The sequence below is a fragment of the Stylophora pistillata genome, chromosome 10, assembly GCF_964205215.1.
Source record: "Stylophora pistillata chromosome 10, jaStyPist1.2, whole genome shotgun sequence".
NCBI lineage: Eukaryota > Metazoa > Cnidaria > Anthozoa > Scleractinia > Pocilloporidae > Stylophora > Stylophora pistillata.
Genome location: NC_142528.1, coordinates 3781624 through 3804823, shown reverse-complemented (window position 1 = coordinate 3804823; position 23200 = coordinate 3781624). Strand labels below are relative to the sequence as shown.

General features: G+C 38.7%; 2 protein-coding genes across 3 annotated transcripts; one reads left to right on the top strand and one right to left on the bottom strand.

Moving 5' to 3' along the window:
* Positions 1-4326: 4326 nt before the first annotated feature.
* On the bottom strand, positions 4327-10599 carry LOC111324819 (diacylglycerol kinase epsilon). Of its 2 annotated transcripts, XM_022928469.2 has the most exons (9): positions 9794-10597; positions 8685-8828; positions 7783-7928; positions 7613-7670; positions 7210-7323; positions 6997-7068; positions 6762-6889; positions 6516-6627; positions 4327-5760 (listed from the first exon to the last, which is right to left on the bottom strand). In XM_022928469.2, the coding sequence occupies exons 1-9, from the start codon at positions 10487-10489 to the stop codon at positions 5620-5622; spliced, it is 1611 nt and encodes a 536-aa protein (XP_022784204.2). In that variant the 5' UTR covers positions 10490-10597; the 3' UTR covers positions 4327-5619. The 2 variants fall into 2 exon arrangements, with proteins under 2 accessions (XP_022784204.2, XP_088592758.1); XM_088736632.1 differs by lacking the exon at positions 6516-6627 and having other exon boundaries at positions 5621-5760; positions 9794-10599.
* A 5627-nt stretch (positions 10600-16226) lies between these two features.
* LOC111324751 (uncharacterized) lies at positions 16227-21369 on the top strand. The gene is made up of 5 exons (XM_088736594.1): positions 16227-17599; positions 17751-17900; positions 18005-18121; positions 18751-19263; positions 19773-21369. Exons 1-5 carry the CDS (start codon positions 17386-17388, stop codon positions 20120-20122), a joined length of 1344 nt encoding a protein of 447 aa, XP_088592720.1. The 5' UTR covers positions 16227-17385; the 3' UTR covers positions 20123-21369.
* The last annotated feature ends 1831 nt before the right edge of the window (positions 21370-23200 follow it).

The following is a 23200-nucleotide window of genomic DNA, read 5'->3' as shown; positions in this document are numbered from 1 at the left end:
TCATAGAAAAAAATCGATACCTCAGGCTATGTTAATTGTGCAAAGAACATTTGCAGACTACAATATAATTTTTCTAAAAGAACAATCGGACTCTGAAAAGAGAGATCTTGATTAAACCGGCGACAGCCATGATACTTTGTCAGTAAACTTTAGTAGTCCGGTTTGATAGGACTACTTACAATGTTTTTTTTCCCTGTCGAAACACGGAAGCCATTAATTGCGAGACAGAAGAATCTATTGACTTGTCTTTCTATACAAACTTGTTTTTTGTTTTTTTTTTTTTTTTTCATTTCGCTCACCTGGAAAAAGCAAGGTTACGCCTACTTCGCTGTACTGTTTACAGCAGGGCGGAGAGAGATTTACAGCTGTCCTCGTTTTCAAAAGGTGAACGAGACTAAACTCCATATAATTGATGACAGAGACCACCGCCAGGGCAGAACGGAAGATTTCTTAAACTGTATCTTGAAATTTTCATTGATTTAATTTCTTACCTTCCTGGTAACATTGTCTACCCATTTGTTTACCGATTCATTGATTTCGAAAAAGATACATAGAAAGCTGTCAACAGAGTGGAATTAGGGTCGGGTTTTGAAATTAAGTCTTTTTTTTAATTTAAAAAATTCACACTTAGTTCTAAGGCTACCCTGTCACAGTTTCCATCGCAGATGACCTAATCTTCTCTTTATCGCAGCTTTCGTCAAATGTATTCAACACTGATTTTGAAACAGAGCAAATGTATGAGTTTCGCGACTAATGATATAGAAAGGTTTACATTTTCAGAACAGCAACAGAAAAAACTGAACTCAGCGTTCACGCCTAAAAGAAAGCTCATAAGAACCAGGTCCCCAGGCTCTCTGAGAACAGGAAGAAGAGAGATCCTGGCGTTTAGGATGAGTGTCGTATGTGGAGCATGGAGGCTTGTCGCCAAAAAAAAACACAAACACACCTCGCTTTCAGTAAACCACCTTGCTTTTTTTTTTGTAATTATAGCATAATATGTTAATGGTAGTCAGAATTCTAGTTTAAATTACCTCACTATAATTAGCGATTTGGATACATTGTGTATGCGCACAATTTCGAGTCGGTTGTTTCTATATTTCACAGCCTAGATTTTCGTAAGGCCCCTTCCGATGATAGGTTCGACATTTGTATAATACCACGTCACTTTAAAGTAAACGCCTAACTTAAATCATTTACATACCCCTTTTCGAATGCAGGGTAAGTTTCATCAGCTTTGATTATTACTTAACAATGACTTTTTACTTATCGGTTCCTGTATCATTCTTCCAGACGGTCATGATTATTCGTCCCAAAATAAACTGGTTATCTTGTCAACTGAACAATAATACGCATATAAATTAATTTCTACCAGTAGTTTCTAAATTTATGATCAAATTAGAGACGCTTGCAATTTTGAAAGGAATAGTTTGTTAGCTATAATCATCTTGGCAGACTACTTTTATGAATAATTTGTTCGGTATTTGCGGGTATTTTGCGTCACAAACTTAGGCGGAAGATAATGTGGTACGTTCTCAAAATTTGAAGCTGTAAACAACTGCTCTTTGAATAAACGTTTGCACATGATATAAGTTAAACTAATAACATTGAGAAAACCAATTAAGATTAGACTGACTTACCTAGCATGGACGCACTCTCAGTCCACGAAAGACATTCTTCTCAAAGGTTCCCAGTAAAAAAAAACATTTGTGGATCCCACAGAGGTCAAAGAACTATGGAATCTAGTTTCACACTGCGATAAATTAATTTCGATGCCCAACACATGTCTCGATCAATACAAAAAATTCGTAATTGGTTTAAGCAAGAACCATTTGCGTTTCAATCTTATTAATCCCTTTTGTGTCCATTGTTTCGATTGTGGTTTTTAAAATTGCCGTTTAATGAACAACTTAACCCCCGAGAGATTAATGAAATTATTGCTTGGGTCATTGAATTTCGTTCAATATCAGTAGAAGTAAAACTTGCAAAACAGTTTAACCGATGGTTAATAGATCCCTTCAATCATTTGTGTTGATTTTTGACCTTATTAATCGTCCACTGTCAAGGTTAATAAGCTTAGTTGTAAGTAACGTACGTACTAAACTGATCAAATCAGAAATCGAATAATGTCATTTTTGGTGAGAACATTTCTTTGCTTAAAGACAATCATGGTTGAATGTCATGATTTCAAAGACAGCTTTTTGAAGATGGGAGGGGAGACTGACAGACTTAACGTTATGGCGTCGCGTCTGCTCATTGTTGTTATTATTGTTGTTCCGAGTCAGTCTTGTTGTAATCTTCAGTTGTTAATGTTCACTCGTGCATTTCGATTCGTTGACTTGTCGCTTAGGGTTCGTTCAGTTTAAGAAATGCAATATTCGACAGCTAACTGAAATCTGCTCACAACCAGATTCCGTAGAAAGAGACTGAAATTCCAAGAAAGAATTTTTGAAAATAATCCCTGCAGAGTGGTCGAGTCCCATATTTTCATAGATGTGGCGCAAATTCATTTTCACCCTTATAAGTGGCACAAATTTGTGAGAAAACATAGAGAAAGCATGGAGTTAAAAGGTGAAAAAATAAAATGTTCTCACTGGCATCACATCGCACGTGTTAACGCCTTTGAATGACTTACGATGTCCCCCCCTACCTTTCTTCAGCCTCCCCTAGTGAAGATCGACGTTCGATGTTTTTCCCTCCCTACCCTACCAATTAGTAGAGAACACATCAATCGATTCAAATGATACAGCGTTAGCTTTTTCTGCACAGCTTGAAAATGATGACAGCATTGTTGTGGAGCCTCGAAAGGTTGTAGCTAGGTGTATTTATGTATATACAGGTATAAACGGAAGGTATTTCCGCCAAAGTACATCAACAAATAAAAATTTAAGTTAGTGTAAGGTATAAGCTAGATGTTTGCTTTTGTTGTTGGTTTAATCAATCCAGATTAAATGCTAATGATCCAAAATTCCACAAAATCAATAACTGCTGGACGTCGGATTTAATAAGATCGCGCCCAGTCTTATAAACCGAAGTTGCCGTAATGACTGTAATGCATTTTGGCCCAAACCTCTACAAAACGGGTTAAAATGAAAGATACGGTAAATCTTAGCTTAAATGTCGTCTTTTATCGACTGTTTATGATCAATGAGACAAAAATACTTTACAAAGAGCAGCTTGTAGTCAAACATATGGCGAAAACTGAGCGTTGAATACCTACACTGTATCTTAATTGCACCCTTTCCCCAAAAAAATACAAAATTACAAACCTTCAAAACACGAATAATGAAAAAACTTCGCTAAAAATGTTCCTATGCGCCAGTTAAATTTTCCAACTGAATCCCTCCATCCATTTCTTGCCGCTGGACCCACCTAATTTACTTTGTCGCAAGCAAGCTGCAATATTGGCTTACTCGCTCAATAGCAAAAGCCTATGATGGTTTGTCTCGTAATGCATTGTGTAAGGTGGATTAATCCGTTAATTATGACTTCCTACAAGTTTGGCAAGGTATTCAATTTCTCTCATCCTTATCCCTTCGCCATTAAAAATCAAATTTAGACAGCAGATAACAGTGAAACTGTACATCGGGCGTTGTATGAAATTGTACAGTGCATTGTTAGAAAAATTAAAATGTTCGAATCCCGAAGCGACACTGCCAGTCTTTTGCGTTTGAGAATCGTTAGTAACAAGTTCTCAGTCAGAAGAACAACCGTAAGATCGGGCGGGCGGAAAATGTCTGGATTGTCGGGAGTGCCGTTTCCCTGACAACCGCGAAGAGTCGTTTCGCTCCTCCCCCTACCCAAGGAAATTAAATTGGCTCGCTGGAACACTGTACTAAAGAAGCATAGGGTTTTTCGCATCTCCCATTGCCAGGTTTCGAACTTTTTGAGAACTTATCCCACGTATAATTCATCCCAGGGGAGGCTTATGATAAATCCCAGGGATACTTTATCCCAGCGGAAGATTATACCACGACAGTTAGGCCCCGGTTGTTAGAAGGCCGAATAACGCTATCTACGTAGTAATTCTCTATCCGGTGGATACCGCAATACGTTTTGTTAAAACTCATCTGCCGGATAGCGAGTTATCCGTTGAATAGAGTTATGCGCTATTTAGACAACTGGACCCTGGATGTCACGACCAATGAGTTGTTTATGACTGTATCTTGTGAGGTACGCGATTTAATGTATAGTTTTGTATAAAAAAAAAATTATTTAGAACACCTTTTAAGACCGATTACATCTGCTTTAAAGATTTCAGGATGACGAGCAAAATAAAATACAGTAAAAACTCGCATACAAGAACATGTGGATTAAGAACACCCAGGCTGAAATTTGGTAAAAAACGAGCATATATATAACAGCACATTCAGCCTGAAAATTGTTCTTATATATAAAAGCTCTTCCCTTTTCAGTTTAATAGAATAAACAGTGTCTGTAGCTTTTACTGTGGTATTGCACTGAGATCTCTGTATAAATGCTAGTAATTTAACTTGCTGTGTATAGCAAATGTACAACTGTATTTGGAATTAAAAGTCTTATAATTACATGAAAAATATGCTCGGTTGTGCAATTTATTTTCTAATGTTGTGTGTCTCAAGTTTAAATTTTCTCGCAAAGTTATGCATTTCATCATAGTTAGTAAATCCCTTCCATTTTTTTAGAAGTAAAAAATTAAGAACACTTGGGAACACTTTCAGGCTGATTTCACCTAAAATACCCGATATATAAGAACCCAATCAGCCTGAACCCCGAAAATGGGTGTTCTTGTATGCGGATTTTTCCTGTAACCATTTTAACACGATGTCATATTTCAACAACGATGAAACCCTCAATCATAATTATGTCTCTTGCATGGAATGCTTCCTTGTAGTCGACAGCATTTGTACTTTCTTATTTATACACGGCATATTGTTATCATGTTCACCCTTTACACTCAAACACTAGTATGCATATTCTCCGTACTGTTTACCATACACTTGCTGTTGTATTAACAAGGAGAATTTGTTGAACAATCAAGAGCTTCTCGAATGGGTGTGGTCATTTTCTTTATTCTGTTTACTCTCTTGACCCCAGTGTTTGATGCTGCAGGGAGAATTCTTAGGGGTTAAGGAACTAAGACAATGGAGGTAATTAGCCCTCTGACCCTCAGGGCTGAGGCAAATCAAACTCTCGAAAAGAGGTCAAATGTTCGAGAAGTCTGCTAACATTTATCAACTGTGTGAAAGCTTTACAATGGTAGTCAAAGTTTTGTTGACAAAAACGACTTCAAAATGAAGGAAATTGATTTTCAGTCTGGAGCAAAAACAACGGCAGGGCACTCGGTAAACGTCTTGGGTAACAAATTTTTTCTATAAACTAAAACTAAAATAACTCCAACGACTCTATTGGCCCCTTTCTAACGGCCTTTCACCGAGAAGCTCTTACATTGAAATTCTAGATGTACGGTAAAACGCGAGTGCAAGAGTTTCCTACCAGAATATCCCTCTGTACTTCTGGATATAACTAGCTACGAGACAACTGTATCAGTAAAGATGAATTCTGTCTTCGTTTCCTGAGTTCTGCCATGCCTTGCACATCCTCTTACAGCCCTAAACATCATATGGAAGGCACTTGGGCCTATCATAATATTTGTTCTTGTTTCTGTCCTTTTGCCAGCATGAGGGCTTGGTTATGACGAGTAATTGTGATCACACACGGGCCTTCTTCCCAAGGTTCCCCATCTACTTGAACCGGGAGAGACCTGGTGTCCTTCAGTGTAAGCTGTTAAGAAGGTATCAAAATACACTGGCTAAGATCAAAGAACGTAAACTGGGATACAGCTTATCAGTCAGTTCGTTGATTCCTGCACCTTAAGTTACAACGCTTTTAGCTGTTCCAAACAGGAAAATCTTAGGGTGACTCCTGCATGTTTTTATTGTAACTTCCTAGAACAGATTAGTATTAATCTCCCTTCTTGCCCTAATTAAAATTGTTTCTTTGTAAATTGTTTAAGGAAATAATGTTGATATATCCTGAGAAAACCTTCCACCTTTAGTTATGAGTTTTCCCATTTAAACACAAGTAAAATTCTAAACAGTCCCTAAGAGTGAAAGAATTAAAAATAACCTTTCCGATGTACAGATCAATAATCTATTTTTCAGTCTCAACTGCCACATAATAATGTTGAAGTCACTGAGGTCAATTATTTGGTTCTTTGTCCATAAAATAATATCACATAATAATATAATATATAATAATAATAATAATATATAATAATAATAATATATAATAATATCACATTTCTTGACTTTACAGTCTACCAATTATGTTTCAATGAAAACTATCCTTGATGTAGTGATAAAAAGGACAAACTTTTAATTAGCAGATTCACCTAAAATCAACTGAAACTATGGTTTTAAACAAATAAAATTAATAATAATTGCAATATTATCCTGAGGGAGCTACTCTTCTCTTGATTATATTCAGAAAACAATAGAACACTGGTGCACAGAAAACCAGTCGTCTCCTGTACTCACTTTTATTGATCGTGCTTGACCGAGCCGTAGTGGATCAGCCATATTGACTTGAAGCCTTGCAATGTGGAGAGCAGAATAAAGCCCTGCTACCTCCAAGATTCCATCATTAATGCTACCAAAAGAATGAAACAGATCTTTCCTTTAAACAGAAGCACCATTTGCCTGTATTGTATTGCTTTCTTAAATCAATATGTTCAGATTAAAATAATTTGTGTTCAATTTTAGTGAGTAATTACAGCAACTGACCTTGGTGGCAAAGGGTGTTCCTCATCACCGTCAACCCACAATTCACAACCTCCACACCAGCTGTTGATGTTCAGAAAAACAATTCCCTCCAGCTCCGGTAGGTCCACTTTTCTTCCATCCATTTCCAGCTGAAAAAAAAAACAATGTTCAACAGTTAGAGGGTATGATACCATCTTTAAGTACACAAATCTGAGCTAGACTTGGTTTGAATGCAAGACAACGGTCCCTGTCACACCTCAACAACTTCATGGAGGTCTTTACAGTCTTGCTCAAGGACATCTCTGGCACCATACAATCCATACACTGCCTGGAGAGGAAGAAAAACAATTATACCTCCATGATGGCAAGTGGCCAAAATGTAGTTCAGAGTTCAGTAAAACTTAGCCTGTGAAATCGATCTTTCAGAGAAACAAAAAAATAAGACTGGAAATAAAAAATCAGAAATTACCTTGTTAATGATGCGACTAGTAAACAAAGATGGCTGACTCTCACGATGAAGGTGGAAATTCAGAACTACTTTGGCATCACAGCCAATTGAAAAGTAATTGTTCATCCAAAACACCTAAATGAAGGAATGGAAGAAAAAAAAAAGTAGGTCTCAAGATATCTCTCATTGTATGATATGGGCTAAACCTGGGATTGTCTTAAATCAAACATGATGAACATCAATTTCAAATAAAACAAATACCTGGTTAACAAATTGACTTGAGAGGAACACACAATGAAATTTTCTCAAATCAGATTCACCAGAAATACATTATTTCAAAAATTCATTAGTAACCAATATTTTGACAGGATATAAACCCATCAGTGGATAACACTGTTGTCCTTGGCTCAGAATCTGTGATTACCTTCTTACGTCTTCTAACATCAAAGTACCTTCGGTTACTCTCAATAGTTATTTTCCATCTAAAAATAGAAAGAAAAATATTACAATACAAAAAAATACAAGTAAGAATCAATATTTCCTGTCAAATTTCTTCATGCTGCTATTAGCCATGCCTTGCACAGTATTCAGTACCTGTCTAGAGGAGTGACATTTGCCATCATAACAGATGTCAAAACTTCATTAACATCTTCCTCACCAGTGTAACCACTCCCCCATCCCAAAACCCGTGCCAGGTCATTACCAGTGCCAAGAGGAAGAATCCCAATGTATGGTGGTAACTAATGACAAAGAAAAAAATAATGGAAGTTTTTAAAATATATATATATCTTATTAACCAAGCGTGAGGGCCGTATTGGGAGAATATCAGCCTGAGGTCTTTACAGTACGGACCGAGCACAGCGAGGTCCGTACAAAAAAGACCGAGACAAAAGTTCTGTTCCTTTCTCCTTTCACCTGGGGTGGGATGGCTGGGTTACAAAGGGGTTAGATGTCAACTGGGACAAAAGTTCTGTTCCTTTCTCTTGCCATTCCCGTGGCGAATAAATAAAATTCTAAATTCTAAACACCAAATTCTTTTAACTAACTTACAATGAAACATGTCACAGCTAGAGTGGAAAATTAACATCAAATCTTGAGAGTTAAAGGGTTGAGGAAATTTTCCTCCCTCTTTATAGAAGTTCACAGCATGAAGAGAGTAGAGCATAAACACTGGACCAAAAATACATGTATAAATCAATCATTAATTTAAAAAGGGGCACAATCTAAGCTGGCAATTTATGAGAATGGTCAAATCCCAGAAACCATTGGTTGATTGTTGAACAAATTCTCCTCGTTAATACCTCAGCAAGTGTATGGTAAACAGTATGGAGAATATACATACTAAAGTTTGAGTGTAAAGGCTTGTAACATGATGATAATATGTACAGATGAAACAGTAAAAACAAGGCCGTGTGCTTACAATATCGTCACTTTGGATAGCTTTGACTACTACATGTATAGTTGGTTGGGTGTCTTGCAACCACAATATGACAGACCTTTAATTTGACTTTATCCAAGGCACCAAGAACCCATCCAACACTGCCGTCTCCTCCACACACAAGTATACGAGTCCTGACGTTTGGCAGAAGCTTACAGAATTCTAGCGCAGATTCAGGAGGAACCTCATGAAGGTCAACTACCTAAAAATGTCATTCCAGATTCAGAAGCTGTTAAATCATTTGCTGTAATGAGGAGGGACTTGTGTTGGAAGAATGGATAATAAGCTAAACTAAAGAACAAGAGTTCCACTGGCAGGTTCAAGCACTGACCGATAACTGAACTGAAAAGTTAGTAAAGAGTCTGCTGCACTCCAATAGGCTTGGTCAGCACTTTAGTGATTATAAGTAATAACAAATAATAATAATAATAATAATATAGATCGATTTCTATAGCGCATTTCCATGTAAATGCTCGAATGTGCTTTACAACACTGTGCAGGGGACTTTTCCAGACAGCCGGTGGCAGTTTAAAATAAAGGAGAAATTTTACAGATGCCCCATCCCCCCATTCCCAATAAACAGGCCAGACCACATCACAGTAATCTCGTGATGTGGGTTCTTTAACGTCCCCTGCCGAAATTAACTAATTGATAGGTGCAGGAGAAGGGACCTCCGGCTTTATGTCCTATCCAGACAGAAGGGAGTTGTGTTGAAATTTACGGCTTAACACATTGTCATCAGTGATGGATACTGGCAAATTACTACCCGGCAATTAGCTAGCATCTTATCTATGGGGGAGTAGCAAAACCCATAGTGAAGTTACAAAAAGTGAAAGGACCCTCTTGCATGTACAAAGACTTTGCCTTATTTAAAAATCACCAAATTCAAGCCATAGCAGAACATAAACTGGGATTTTGTTAAGTATAGCTCTTAATGTGCAGATATTTAGCTTGGCATGAAAAAAAAAATCTATGCCAGCTGGTATGATTTTATTCTCCTTCGTTTCAAATTATAAGAAATTAACAAATACCGGGAAAAATAAGAGAAAGAGTTGATTGGTACCAAACCTTTTATCGTTATAAACTTTGAGGCATTACAGTAGAGTGTCTCTTTAACAACTGTTTTTAAATCAATTGAAACTTTGGAGTACCACCTCTCCAACTTACCTGTACAGGGTTTAGAAGATTTTTAAACGCCATTAATAGTCTTTCACCTTCATTATCCCCACTTTTACGATTAGCAAACACGAGCAATGGACTCCAATTTTTTATGGGCGGTGTGCTGACTTCTCGAACCACAAATCTCTTTTTACTTCTCCAATGTTCCACAGTCAAACTTATGCAATGTGGAGGTAATATCATAGTTTTATACTTTCCAAAATCACACACGTTTGATTTGCTTCGAAGGCATTGATCATGTGTTTTATCCTGACACCAGATACATCTGAGATCGCATAATCTCGGTTCAGTGCCGCAGTGAAAACCGCAGACACTACAAGTGCTACATAGAGGTAAATTCCCCCGAACCCATTGGTGATTCATGTAGTTTCTCTTCGAGAGAACAAGAACTTTGCAAGCAAATCTCTTGGTTGCTCCATCGATGCACTCTTCGTGAACAGAGATCCCACAGTTTTCACAATAACCCCCTCTTACAAGAGGACGCTCGCAAAAGTTACAATAGGTGGGCTTGTCAAGTATTTCTGTCATGAACCATCGATGGCCTTTATGAGGGTCTCCCACTCGAAGCCCTCTCTTCCAAGTCAGACCCAAGAGTTTTGTTAGTACCCAAGAAAGTAAAATGAACACTCCACAACATGCGAGAACTTGGTATGCATCTCCTCGCCATTCTAAGATGTCTCCCATTGGTTTCACACATATCCACGCAGACCTTTAGAAGATCAATTTAACCGTACAATTATCATACAGACAACACCTGTTTCCGCAGCCATGTTGGAAATTACCCATACTATCCTGCGGGATACGAGAGGATGGGAACTGGGTATGATAAACCCTATTCGACCTTTGACCTTGTGGGAATGGGAGAGGATACGAGCATTGAAAATAAGAAGAAGTGGTATAAAATAAAGGAAGAGAGAAAGAAATTGGATGGCGCGTTGAACAGTCGCCAGCTGTTTCTCAGGTTGTGTTAACGCAATCGAGATTTACATAATTCTCAAGGGTTTGGTAGGAGGCTGTGTAAACAGGGAAAGTGGCGTCTTGATCGCTTTTATTTTACTCACAGTCATCTAAATACACCAAACCACCGATGAGAACGCTTTCTTAAGAACTTTTCGTGAGCGCGTTTCAAGAATTCAGAATGAAAAAATCACCTAAATGTTAACATGTGTACTACAAGTTCCAACGAACGAATAGAAAAACATTCATACATAAGAAATATATTCGTTTAAAAATAGTTTAATAAAACTTTAATGATATCTTTATTTAACCATGATGACACCGTCGTCTTTACATATGGAAGGAAGAAGTAAATGATCTGTTCATTTCGCGGTGAAAAATTGCTTTTTAAAACTGAAGAGATTCAGGTGAGTCATTTATATCTATGTGATTCAGTCAGCTCACTGGTAAGAAATTCGAAAAGATGAAATTTTGATTGAGCCCACAGTCGAAAGAAAGTGTCCAGTTGAAATAAATATGCATTGCAGATATTCATGCATGTGTAGCGAGCTCGAGCCCACGTTAACATAACATATTAGTAAATGCTATAAAAGAATTGGAAACACGATGCGCAAAACTTTCATAATTTTTTTTCTCAACGACAAATGATTTTGCTTTTTTGCATTAAGGAGGGGGGGGACATTCTTCGCAAACGATTTTACAAGTCTTTTTCTCGGTGCTGCAGAAATTGATGAGCTTAATCATTAAAATCCAGATAATAGAGAGCTCTAATTTAACACCTAAGTTTAAAATGGGTTCAATGGCCAGATGATTCTTTTCCCAAGCGATTACAAAAAAAACCTTTCGGGCGCTCAAAAAGCGTTCCGCAGGTTATTGTTTGTTTACAAAGCGCGTCAAAAGAATGAAGACTATACTTCCAATCGCCTTTCTCGCTTTGCTCAAGTTCCTACCAACGAACTGAGTGCTTCAGCTTATAACCAGTAACAGGACTGTCTTTCACTACTAACAATGGCTAAGGTCTTTTCAGTTTAGGCCATCGCCATAAAATGATTCGTTTTGTAAAAACAAAATCAAGAGATTTTGAGTCTCTTTTGCTTAATTGTCAGTTCACATGTATTCCTTTTCAAGCATTTAGCATTCAACTTGTTACAGTTTAGTGGGTGTCAGAACTCTAAAATGCTTCAAATGGCTGATCAAAGGGCTTCATTCTTCATTGTGCTGTTTCTGCTGTTGCAAGTGTTGCATAACATTACCAGTCAACAGTGTGGAGCCGGCAGCAACCTTTACTCCATTTACCAAATGATGCTCAAGGGCCACACGTTTAAAACCTTCAATTGAAGTTTCAACCCAGTACGCTGAAATTCCGGGAGGCTTGCCTCGCTGATGTCAGATGTCAAAGCTGTAATATCTGTGGACTTTCTCAAAGACAAAGACACATAATACATGGCGAAGGGATCAAGGCGAGGTAACGTAACTAGCAGAGATCATCGAAGCTATTTTTTCCCATCTAATTGCGAATGACTGCATCATAGACCAATGTCAAAACAATACAAACTGCATAAAGGGTCACGTGAGCTACAGTTGTGTATGTAGCTCATCCGGGTGGCTTAGGTACTAGTGAATAGGAGATACAATCCCTTTATAATTTCTGTCTTTGAAGTTTGCTCAAATCTAATCGCAGATATAAGTTCCAACTACCGCTGAGTCTATTTTCCTAATGTTTCTTTCTTTTTTTTTTTTTTGCTGTACACAGTCAACTTAGCCACACGGCGCCTCACCTCACTCGTCCTTTCCACATTTCGAAAATGCGTCCCACCGGTTAGGAATCGTACATTGTGCGCCTCAGGCGCCTGCAGTTTGGCTTTAATTTAAGAATGAGAGAGATTTTGTTTCCTTATCTAATTCCACTGAGTTTGCATGATTAGTTTTACAAGAATATTAGTTGGCAACAACAGCAATACTGAAGAAAAATCTAACAATGCCTTACCAGTGCCATAAATTCACTTATATTTTTGTGTTTATTACGCAGGATTTACAGCTGTTTTAACAAATGTTACTAAGAGTGAAAGAAATGGTCCCAGATCACTAGAAAATCACTACACAGGTCAGGATCATGACGGACAAGTTGCCACACACTGGTCAATACAGAATAGAAGCAATAGGAGCCTCGGGGGGGAAGGGGGGGTACGACAAGAACGGTGTTATTATGAACGGAGGAGGAAGGGAAAAAGTGATTGGAAACTTTATTTTGACCAAAGACGAGATCATTCGTGTACTTGTTGGTCAAGAAGAGAAAAGAGGGCCTTTCAACCAAGATACTTCTTCAGGTGGTGGAGGTACATTTGTGGTGAAAGGAGGCCACAACACGCCTTTGATAATAGCTGGAGGTGGAGGGGGGATTAGAAAGATGTCAGAACAACATCCAAGATGTGATACGTCCCTACACAACACAGGAAATGCAGGATACAACTCGCCATTGGAGTCAGGAGGAAGAGACCGAAATGAAGGAAATACCAATGGTCAATATTCAGGTAAGCGGATAAAGAATAAAGCCATTGATATTTTCAATTCATTAAGACAGTAATACGACAGTAAGATTAATCAAAACCTTCATTGTTGAAATTATCAATTCTAACTTTGAAGTTTTTCTTTTCTTATTAGCAACAACTCTGGAGGCGCCTCTAAGAAAGTCTTAAGTTGAAATGCATTTCGCCGGTTATGTTTTTAAATCTACTGCGCATTATTTACTGCTGATTTTCGAACCATGATTTCCCACAGGTGTAACCACACTTCAGTTCCTATCGCAGGGGATGACATCACAACAGTTGTCATAGCTTCTTATTCGCTTATTGTGGATTTTGAGTCGAATGCAAAATTGTGACCCTTACGTTACCTCTAAAGCTTTTTTTATTACTCGCAATGACTAATAAGTTTTTTGAATAGACTTTCAAAACTTAAGGAGTAGAGTTAACGGAAGAGTACTGCCAATCGTTGGTTAATAAGTTCAAAAGGTTCTTTTTTCTAAGCGACCGCTGACCATATTCTGATTATGGCAGGTAACGGTGGCGGCGGTTTCTTCAGTAATGGACAAAATGTACCGAATCATGAAGGAGGAGGACTCAAGAAGCTAGAGTCGCTCTCGGCTGTCGCCTCGAGCGACTCTTACGCTTCTTTCGTGCTTAGCAACCTCCCGCGTGCATCCATAACTCAATAGTGTACGCTGTGGTGTTTACCATTTGTTAAATAGAAATCAAATATCTTAGAAACGTTCTGTGCTTCTTAATGTACGAAAGTAAGAAAGTAAGCTTTGTGGGAGGTACAAAAGGAACTCTCAGTTTTGGTGTTGACGAACAAGCACTCGCTCATAAACTTTACTAGTATATACCACAGAAGCGCGCTGATTGTCTAATTCTGGGGGGGATTAGCACGTACTATTCTCCTCCACTTTAGTGACTGGTTGTTAATTATAGCGACATGTTGCAAGCTACAGTCGATTTAAATCAATAAATTCTTTCTTAGCCGTTGAGAGTTGTATGTTGCAGAGCACAGCAGCTTGCAGGAAGGAAAAAAATGACGAAGAGCTGCGTCGAGTCAATACAAGAAACGCTTTATTCACACCAGGCCCCGTTTGTTCAAAGTTTGGACAACGCCTAGTCCATTGGTCAAATTGCTATCCCGTGGATGGTGCAGTAAGTTTTGCTATCACTTATCCGCTGGATGGTGATTTAACCATTGGATAGTGTTATCTGCCCATTATACGACTGGACCCAGGTATGTACGTGTTGTTTAGATTCTGCTTATTTAATAAGTTTATTTTTTTTCCGCTTAATCGTTGCCAACATCACGTAAAGGACAAAATCTTGACTGAAAAAAAAAACTGAACAGGTCTATTGTACTCATGTGATGCCAATAAAACCTTCTAAGGGGGTTTCAATTTAAATATGATACAGTTTCTAAGTGTTCATGTATAGCTGTCTAAAAGCTAGTGAATACCTGACATACCACTGACATAACGATGATGTTAGAATTATGTTGTCATAAACGTATCTTTGAGACAATTTCGGAACAATGCAAATACAATATGGCTCAGTTCACCTAGGATATAAGAACATTTATCGTCTGGCGAGGAAATTACAAGAAAATTTTTAAAGTTTTCCCTCTCAGCTAATAAGGTTTAATAAGTTTTTTTTCAAATGTTATCAGTTAAAAAGCCTTGCTTCCTGCGACCGCAAAATTTAACCAAAGGCCTGTGTCCATTGTCTTCCACCTGTATTAAACAGACCACTCAAATAAAACTGAGAATAATCTTTCAAGTAGTTCTTAATCCATGTTTTACTACCAAAATCAATGTAAGAAGTGTTTTTTTTTTTTGCGAGATTCTGTTCATCAAGTTGTCAATTATGGCGCAAAGCGGCGTTGTGTATCGTTTTATATAATCCACCTAATTTGCGGAGCCTGTATTTAGCGGTCAAACTGTTTTAAGCTAGCAGTCACCCGTTAGACCGCTTGATAGAGGGTCGACTGTATAACACTGTGAAATGATTAGAAAGTGAGAAAAATCATCAGAGTTGACTCGCGCCAAACCCTGGAGATCTTTCAGAATTAAAAAAACTTCAAACTCTTAATAAGCCGGTATCCACTATCCTCGCGATGTTAGCAAAGCTGGCAAAGAACGAAAGATTCAGAGCAACTTTTAGTACAAACACCAATTTACCAAATTTCCGAGTACCATGTGTGTCGAAACAGGAATATGTAATGATGACAGCTGCAAACAGATTATAATTACAATTTTAAACTTAGCGGCAAATTTCCACAAACATTGATTGAGAATACAAATAACTTTTACCAATAATGCTAAGAACAACTGTATCGGGTTCTCAACATATCCGAAATAATTATTTTCAAAAAAGCTAAGGAAGCTCCAAGTCACATAAAAACAAAGCTTTCGATCGCCACCTTTCAAAAAAATAACAAAACAAAACAAAACAAAAAACTTACAAAAGTTTTATTTATAGCCTTAACAATATTTTTTCTCTATATTGTCACACAATTAGCTCCTTTTCCAAAATTCATACTCCCTGAAGAGAACCTCTTAACCTAAGGTTTTTCGTTGTTAAGTGCTTCAAGGAAAACATTTATTCATGATTCTTCGTGTTTAGAGCAACGCAAAAGTTTAGACTTTTAACTCGACTTCTTGGAAGTTATTCCTCAAGTTTCTTAACAAGAGAATAACTGTCTGCGAGAAACTACTCTGGTTATTATCTGCGTGGCGAGATTATTTTATTTTTGATTCCTCTTTTCTTCAGAAATATTACGAAATCGAACGGCGTGGGTGGATATTTTCCAAATTATCATTCCCGAATTATTTTCACAGGGCGATGATTAAAATATAAGTTAGAATACCCATTCCAAAAGATTGGCATGATATGAATAAATACATTTAATTAATTAGGGTCTTCTGTACCATATTACTCCTTTGACAAAAATTGACCTCGTAAAATAGCTAATAGCGTGCCCGGGGCTTCTCCTGATCATACATGAAACTTGTGGCCGCAATTATTGTGCCATTTTGCAGTTAATGGTTAGCAGAGTGCACCAAACAAAGAGTTAGTAACACTTTCACAGAACTGTGCTGGGAATCAGTTAAAGGTAAAAACAACTGTTATTCTGGACCTGAAATTTAGATACTTTTTCGAAAGAAAAGAGTTTTGAACCAGTCATAACATCTTCTCAAAATTGCTTACACGCTGAGCACTTTTGTATTCTTTTTTGCTCGTTAATTGAAAACCTTTTCAGTTCACATCTGCTCTTTAATAGGACAATGTTCTGGGCCGGATTCTCAAGCTCCTAAATATCTTACTAACCTCCGGTTTTCTCGGTCTGTACTTTAAGCAACGGAACGTTGTTTCTCAGCTTGGATTAATTGGCAACGCGCTTCGCGCCATAAATCCGAACAGAAATAACTGAACTCGGTCCGTAATTTACGGTACCGATCTCGAACTCGGTAAGTTTTAAAGATTAAACGAGGATTGGAAGACTCGCTGCTATAAGTTTTCTGGGTTTCTAGATGTGCTTGAAAATTTTTTCGCCCAACATTTTCTCCTGCTTGATAGACTTCATCAGGCTTCGCCGTTATTAACCATGTAAGTGAAAAACTCCAACTAACTTCTACTTTCAACACACTGCTGCGAAAACTTCAGAACTAGTTTCGTCTACGACCTCGGCTTCGCCCTTCTTTTCATAAATATACTTATGGTTTAACCCACATCTTTATTACTTGTCATTGAAGCTGTTGATCTTGTTTATTCAGATTTCACAAAAGTGAAATAACGAAAATGGCTGGTAAACAGACCTCATTCTTCATTGTCGAGTGTGTGTAAATCTTACCAATTCCGATAAAAACCGATTGAGTAGCGTTTTGATCACGTGACCCGGCACATGACCGTCGTCGTCGGCATTGTTACCATAAGGTAAAAGTTCGTATTGAAATGTATCGTCCCTGAAAGTTTCAGCGAAATCGGCTGTATATTTATGGAGATATGGCTGTTTATTTTATTAAGGCAACTTAATCTCCTGACCCAGGCCTTAAACTACTTGAGAGCGACCTTTACTCCATTTACCAAATGATGCTCAAGGGCTACACGTTTAAAACCATCAAGTTTCAACCAGGTACGCTGAAATGCCGACGAGCTTGCCTCGCTGATATTAGATGCCAAAGCTACAACGTCGTCATGTTTGTCGCGACATGCGAGTTGAATAACAAGACCAAGGAGGCCAGACCTGAGGACTTTGTCGGAAACAAAGACAGATATTACATGGCAAAAGGATCAAGACGAGGTAACTAAACTTGTACAGATTATTGCAGCTAATAAAAACTGGTTCCTCATTGAAACTTCCTCTCCAGAACGAGAACAAGGCTTTTATTTTGTTCGTTATAACCAAGTATATGTAATGTTTTTCATGGTAAAAGGTGTTTCTTCAATTATAGTCCCTCTCGGTTCCATTCCTGAGCTGCCTGCTGATTCGTGTAAAGAGATTAAGGCGAGTGAAAGAGGACAAGCGGTCAGCGGTAATTACTGGTTGGATTCCACGGGATCTGGGAACTCTATTCCAGCTCACTGTGACATGAAAACAGAAGGTGAGGAAGATAAATATTTATGAAGGCTACGCGGTTGCGCACTGATAGAAGAGCATTTGACACAAAATTGGTAGTTTTATGATTTATCTTTCTTTGTATTTTAGTTGCAGACTTCTGCATCAAACACCAGTGTAAAAACAATGCAAAGTGTGTGAATCGTCACGTTAACTACACTTGTGCGTGCAACTCATCCTCGTGGACTGGAAACTATTGCGAAAAAGGTAACAATATCTAAAGCGTCTGCCGCATTTTTATCTGTAAAGTAGTGTCTAATAGGATAGTCAGACCGAGAGTTTACCGTTAGATTTTAACGAAAGAACGAAAGACATTTAGTTTACATAGTTGTACGGAGGAAACAGAACAAACAGCTCCAAGTCCATTGGATATGACACCAACAATAGTGGCCAGTTACCTGAGACACGGCTATATACAGCTTCTAATTGCTGCATCTGCATTGTCCAATATTCCGAACACACTAAGCTCTTCGTTTAACTCAAATTACCTCTACATTAGGTGAAAAAGTAACATTTCCTGAAATAACCTGCACGGTTCTGTATTCGTTTTCCTTTTTTGAAATCTAGCGTACTCGATCAAGCATGGGTTTCTCGACAGTGGCGCAAGTTAGTGACTGCTTAATTCATTCCTGAGAAAACCTGGACCAGCCACCCAAATACTACTGCTCTAGCTATTGCCTTTCCAAAGACCCTAACTTCTTCGCATTAACTTTCCTGCTTTTTTTTAGGAATTGCTTGTAACAAGGTTTCTCATACTAAATCAATACTAATACAGACAAGCTTAGCTTCTTACCACCAACGCCAAATTACAGAAGAGCTTTGTAATGATCATTTAGGGTTTGAAGCTGTCTTTACAAATCTTGGCGCCAGGGGAAAAAACGGTCCAGTGTCAATTGGTAATCACTACAAAGGTCAGGACCATGACGGACAAGTTACGCTATCCAGCGGTATTCAAATATGGACTGTGCCACACACTGGTCAATACAGAATAGAGGCAATAGGAGCTGCAGGGGGGTACGGTAAAGACAGTGATAAGCGGTTTCGAGGCAGAGGGACTAGAATTATTGGAACTTTTGACTTGTCAAAAGGAGAAGTTGTCAAGATACTTGTGGGTCAAGAGGGATGGATTGACTTGAGATATTCAAGTTCTGGAGGAGGAGGGGGCTCATTTGTGCTGGCTAAAAACAACACACCTTTGGTAATAGCTGGAGGTGGAGGCGGACTAAAAAGGGTCAAATCAAGGCATGAAGGATGTGATGCCAGTGCTATAACAACGGGAAATCCCGGACACAGGTCGTGGTCAGGGGGGAGCAATGGACACGGCGCGCAGATTGCTTATGGTACTGCAGGTGAGTAGCCGTCAATCATAAAAACGTTTTGAGTTAATTACCGAGAAACGCACGCTCTGAAGAATAGATGGATTTAGCAAGAACACAGGAACGTCGGTTGACAACGGCGCGCACAGCAAAAATACTGGTAAGAAACTGGGTCGAGAAGGTTGCTCCGTTGTGCTTCAGAAGAGACTTAGCAGTCGTTGCAATGAGACGTAAACGAAACATTTCTTCTTTATTGGCCTAAACTCGGCTTTTTATTTAATTAAAGATCGCCGACACAAATTTTCGGTTTCATAAAGAACAGTAAGGACAACGAAACTATCCTTTTTGAGAGTTATGCAACAAGCTCAAACAGAGGATAAATTATAGTTACGGCAAGCTAGATGTTAATATATGAATCCACATGAGCACCTACTAATTTTGAGATTTCTTTTTCTGTTTGTTTTGGTTTATATGGTTTATGGGTCCAGCCATTTGCTTTAATCTTTCTCCTTTTTAATTTGTTATTTTGTGTTTTGTTTTAGGTGGTGGTGGTGGTGGATTTTTCTCCAAAGGAAGGAGTTCTATTGATTTTGGTGGAACCACTGGAGGGGGAGGAGAAGGGGGTGAAAGCTTTCTCAATGGGGGAACAGGTGGGCGAGATATTCTCGTCGGAGGGTTTGGGGGAGGGGGTGGTGGTCTGGCATTGAGTTATCGTTATACGGGTGGTGGTGGAGGGGGAGGCGGTGGTTACTCAGGGGGGAGTAGTGGAAGTGATATGGCTGACTCCTGTGGGGGAGGGGGAGGATCGTACAATGCTGGTAAAGATCAACAAAACGAATGTTGTTACAGAAAAGATGGCCATGGTGTGGTACTTATTACCTTCCTGGGGTAAAATGTCATCAGGAGTTTCACATTTTGTGCGTGACTGCAATTACAACTAGGGAACTGAACTGTAAAATTATATTCTGTTGACTTTTACGCTGTGCGTAAAGCTTTGTAAGTTGCCACCTTATTCATTGCACTTTTGTCACCCTCTTGGTGAAACTTCTCAATCGCATGAGTGAAATAGTCGCACTTTCTGAGCAAGTTTGTATCATTGCAATTAGACTGTAGGCTGAGATTAGTACGACAGTATATCTAAGCATTTAGAATTCGCGCTCTGAGTCAAATTACAGCGGGTGGGAGTGTTCGCTCCTCGTAACCAGCATAGGGGGGGAGGGAAGTATTTTCTGGCAATGTGAACGCTGAACACTTCGGTTTAGAACTGAAGCTCCCATAATGGATGTGTGAGATCGCGGTACTTCTGCGGGGAACAAACAATGAGACGGGAGGAAGAACCAAAGAAAATATAAAAGAAGCAATTCTCAATGTCAGAACCCTTCCTCTTCATTAGTTAGTTAGTTTCATTGCCACCTTCTTGGTACAATGTTTTACTCGCTCTAAGCTTTCAACGATCTACCGATCGATCCAATATGGCCGCTCAGTTGTACATTCGGTCTAAGCTCACCGTCCTTGGTCCTTAGCTTCAAACTTCAGTCAAATAAACAGACTTTGGAATCTTCAAACTAGGCCGTAGAAACAAGAAGACTCGATGAAAGAAGCCAAGGTTTACTGAAGGAACAAGATTCTCAGCTTTTGAAAGTGGTTATCTCACGCGTGAAAATAGTCGTAAATATAACTGCTTATAACACGAATGTATCCTGTTTTTTTGCTGATACACTCTTTTTATAGATGATCGTTATCGTAACCTTCAGCAAGAGAACACCAGTGCATGGGATCTTAGCAATCGTGTTGGTAGCTGTATATATACGTGTACTCTCGTGCATCCAAGTCAGCCTCAAGTCTCCTTCGCAGACGTATTTTGGATGTCTATCTCTGGGTTAAGCGTTGCATGACATCCTCAGGCTAAAGAACGGCTACGAAGCAGAGTTTACACACGTCTTTAGATAAAAGACTGAACCTATTTATTTCCTTTTTATAGCTCAATTATTGACAGTTAAAGAAACCTTTGAGTAACTCAGCCAATGTTTACTGTAAACTTTAACTTAATCGACTCTCTTTCATATTCATCACAAGTAGTTCTGTAAACGTTAGCCTACTTCAGCTATCAACTTGTCGAGTCCATTAAACTCACCTATCATATCAACTGACTGTGATTTGTCAACCTGACTGTGATTCGTGGAAGTTTTCATATATAATTCTTTCTTCCCACTTAGTCTCAAAAGTATTGTTAGCACCAAAGAAAGTAAATGAAACAATCCGCAGCATACGAGAACTGCATGCATCTCATCCCCATTAATTGACCAGATTTTTCCCGATTTAATTTCGCCACAGGTAACCCTTGACAGTGAGAATGTGGGAAACTACACGAGAGCCGATAAATAAAACGAATGAGGGAGGGGGAAAGATTGGAGGATGTGGGGGTGGGGAAGGGGTTACGTGAACAGATTTCCCTTTAACAGTTATATAGCTGCTTTAGTGGTCACTCACATGTCACAAACGGACTCAGGGAGAAGAAATTATAATTAGCTTTAAAGGTTCAGTCCAAGGAAGAGAACAACTACAACAACTATATAAACGAAAAACAAATCTTGCTAACGAGAAACACAGTTTACTTATCAAATAAATTGGCAAATTAAATAGTTCTAGAATCAATTATACCCCAAAAGTTCATTTATTTTTCTAATGCCAGTTCCCGAAATCTCGTTCCCAGACCCTTTCCTCTTGCATGACGTCAGTAGGTGTCATCTTTCCTTTGGATTTTTCGAAGGGCTTCTTTCAAGTCTTCCCCGAGACATGTCTCGCTTAGTTCTCCTGTGCACCATTAGATCTTCCACTCTCCTTTGTTTTCTGGGCAGTTCACGAACGAGAGACTTTAGCCTTTTTCCGACGGTATGCGTCCCAGTTTACTTTGTCTGCAAGCTCTTTTGCAGTGATTCATCATTAGGGTAAGGTGTGTCCTACAAACAGGGAGGAGTCGTTATTCTGGTCGGCCTCTGCTAACACGTGTAGAATTCATTTAAAAGCCAACGTGCTACAATGAGCTTGGAAAAAAAAGGGGAGGGATGGGTTTCCTGAAGCAATAGAACGCTCATTCTCATTTATTCGGTGCGCTACTTTGATAACCCTGTTAAAATTTTGAGGAACACTCGAAGAGCTGGGAAATCATCGGCCGACAGAAAAATTTTCATCAAGAGGAGGGCATTATTTCCATAGAATGTTAACGGTTTACCAGTGCGATAAACGACACATTTTTACCAATCAGAGTGCCCATGGCATTTCAGTTATCTGATGTGTAAAGTTATTCATGGCTAGAATTTTCCTCACCAACCTGAACCCACTGAACAGCTTTGTCAGTAGATTTTTCATTTAATGGAAAAATCGAGGATGCCCAGTAACATCTTTTCCCGTAACAAGAAGTCTTCTTTTGATGTCGTCGGTACAATGAGCAAAGTAAAATTTCTTTGAGATCATGATGCATTCTGCCCCATTGCTGACCTGCGAAAGAAATGAACAGGAATCAGATATCATAGAAAAACTTCTTTCACGAACCGGCAAAAATCTCTTGAACCTCTTATGTGAGGCTTGACTCCAGTGACTCGATTAGAATATCAAAAATCCACTAAGCAAGATTTGCCGTTCTTTTGTCCCCAGTCTCTTTTTGTTCCCTACAGAAGAAGTTGTTCATATTCGTATAATGAAAACACCCATCGTTTGAGGTATCCTTACTGTGCATGCTCTGTAATTAGCACGCATAAGTCGTGTGTTGTATCAATCTCTTGACATTTCTAAAATATAGCTTTCTTTACTTCATAATTGAGCTTAAATGAACCATCTCTTTTATCTTATTTACTCAAACGAGGTTTTATACATTGTCAAGTGAGTGGCAAAATCTCGGCACTCCCTAATACTTTTTTGAATTTTTTCCAACTCTTATCTATCTCCCAACCAGCTACTAGAGGGAGGCGTG

Excerpts from the sequence above, each read along its gene's own strand:
- LOC111324819 (XM_022928469.2), bottom strand. The coding sequence starts at position 10,489 with ATGGGAGACATCTTAGAATGGCGAGGAGATGCATACCAAGTTCTCGCA. Across the intron at positions 7,929-8,684 it reads TGGATAAAGTCAAATTAAAG|TTACCACCATACATTGGGAT; the intron begins GTCTGTCATATT and ends CTTTGTCATTAG. Across the intron at positions 6,890-6,996 it reads ACCTCCATGAAGTTGTTGAG|CTGGAAATGGATGGAAGAAA; the intron begins GTGTGACAGGGA and ends TTTTTTTTTCAG.
- LOC111324751 (XM_088736594.1), top strand. The coding sequence starts at position 17,386 with ATGATGCTCAAGGGCTACACGTTTAAAACCATCAAGTTTCAACCAGGT. Across the intron at positions 17,600-17,750 it reads GGCAAAAGGATCAAGACGAG|TCCCTCTCGGTTCCATTCCT; the intron begins GTAACTAAACTT and ends CTTCAATTATAG. Across the intron at positions 17,901-18,004 it reads CTGTGACATGAAAACAGAAG|TTGCAGACTTCTGCATCAAA; the intron begins GTGAGGAAGATA and ends TTTGTATTTTAG.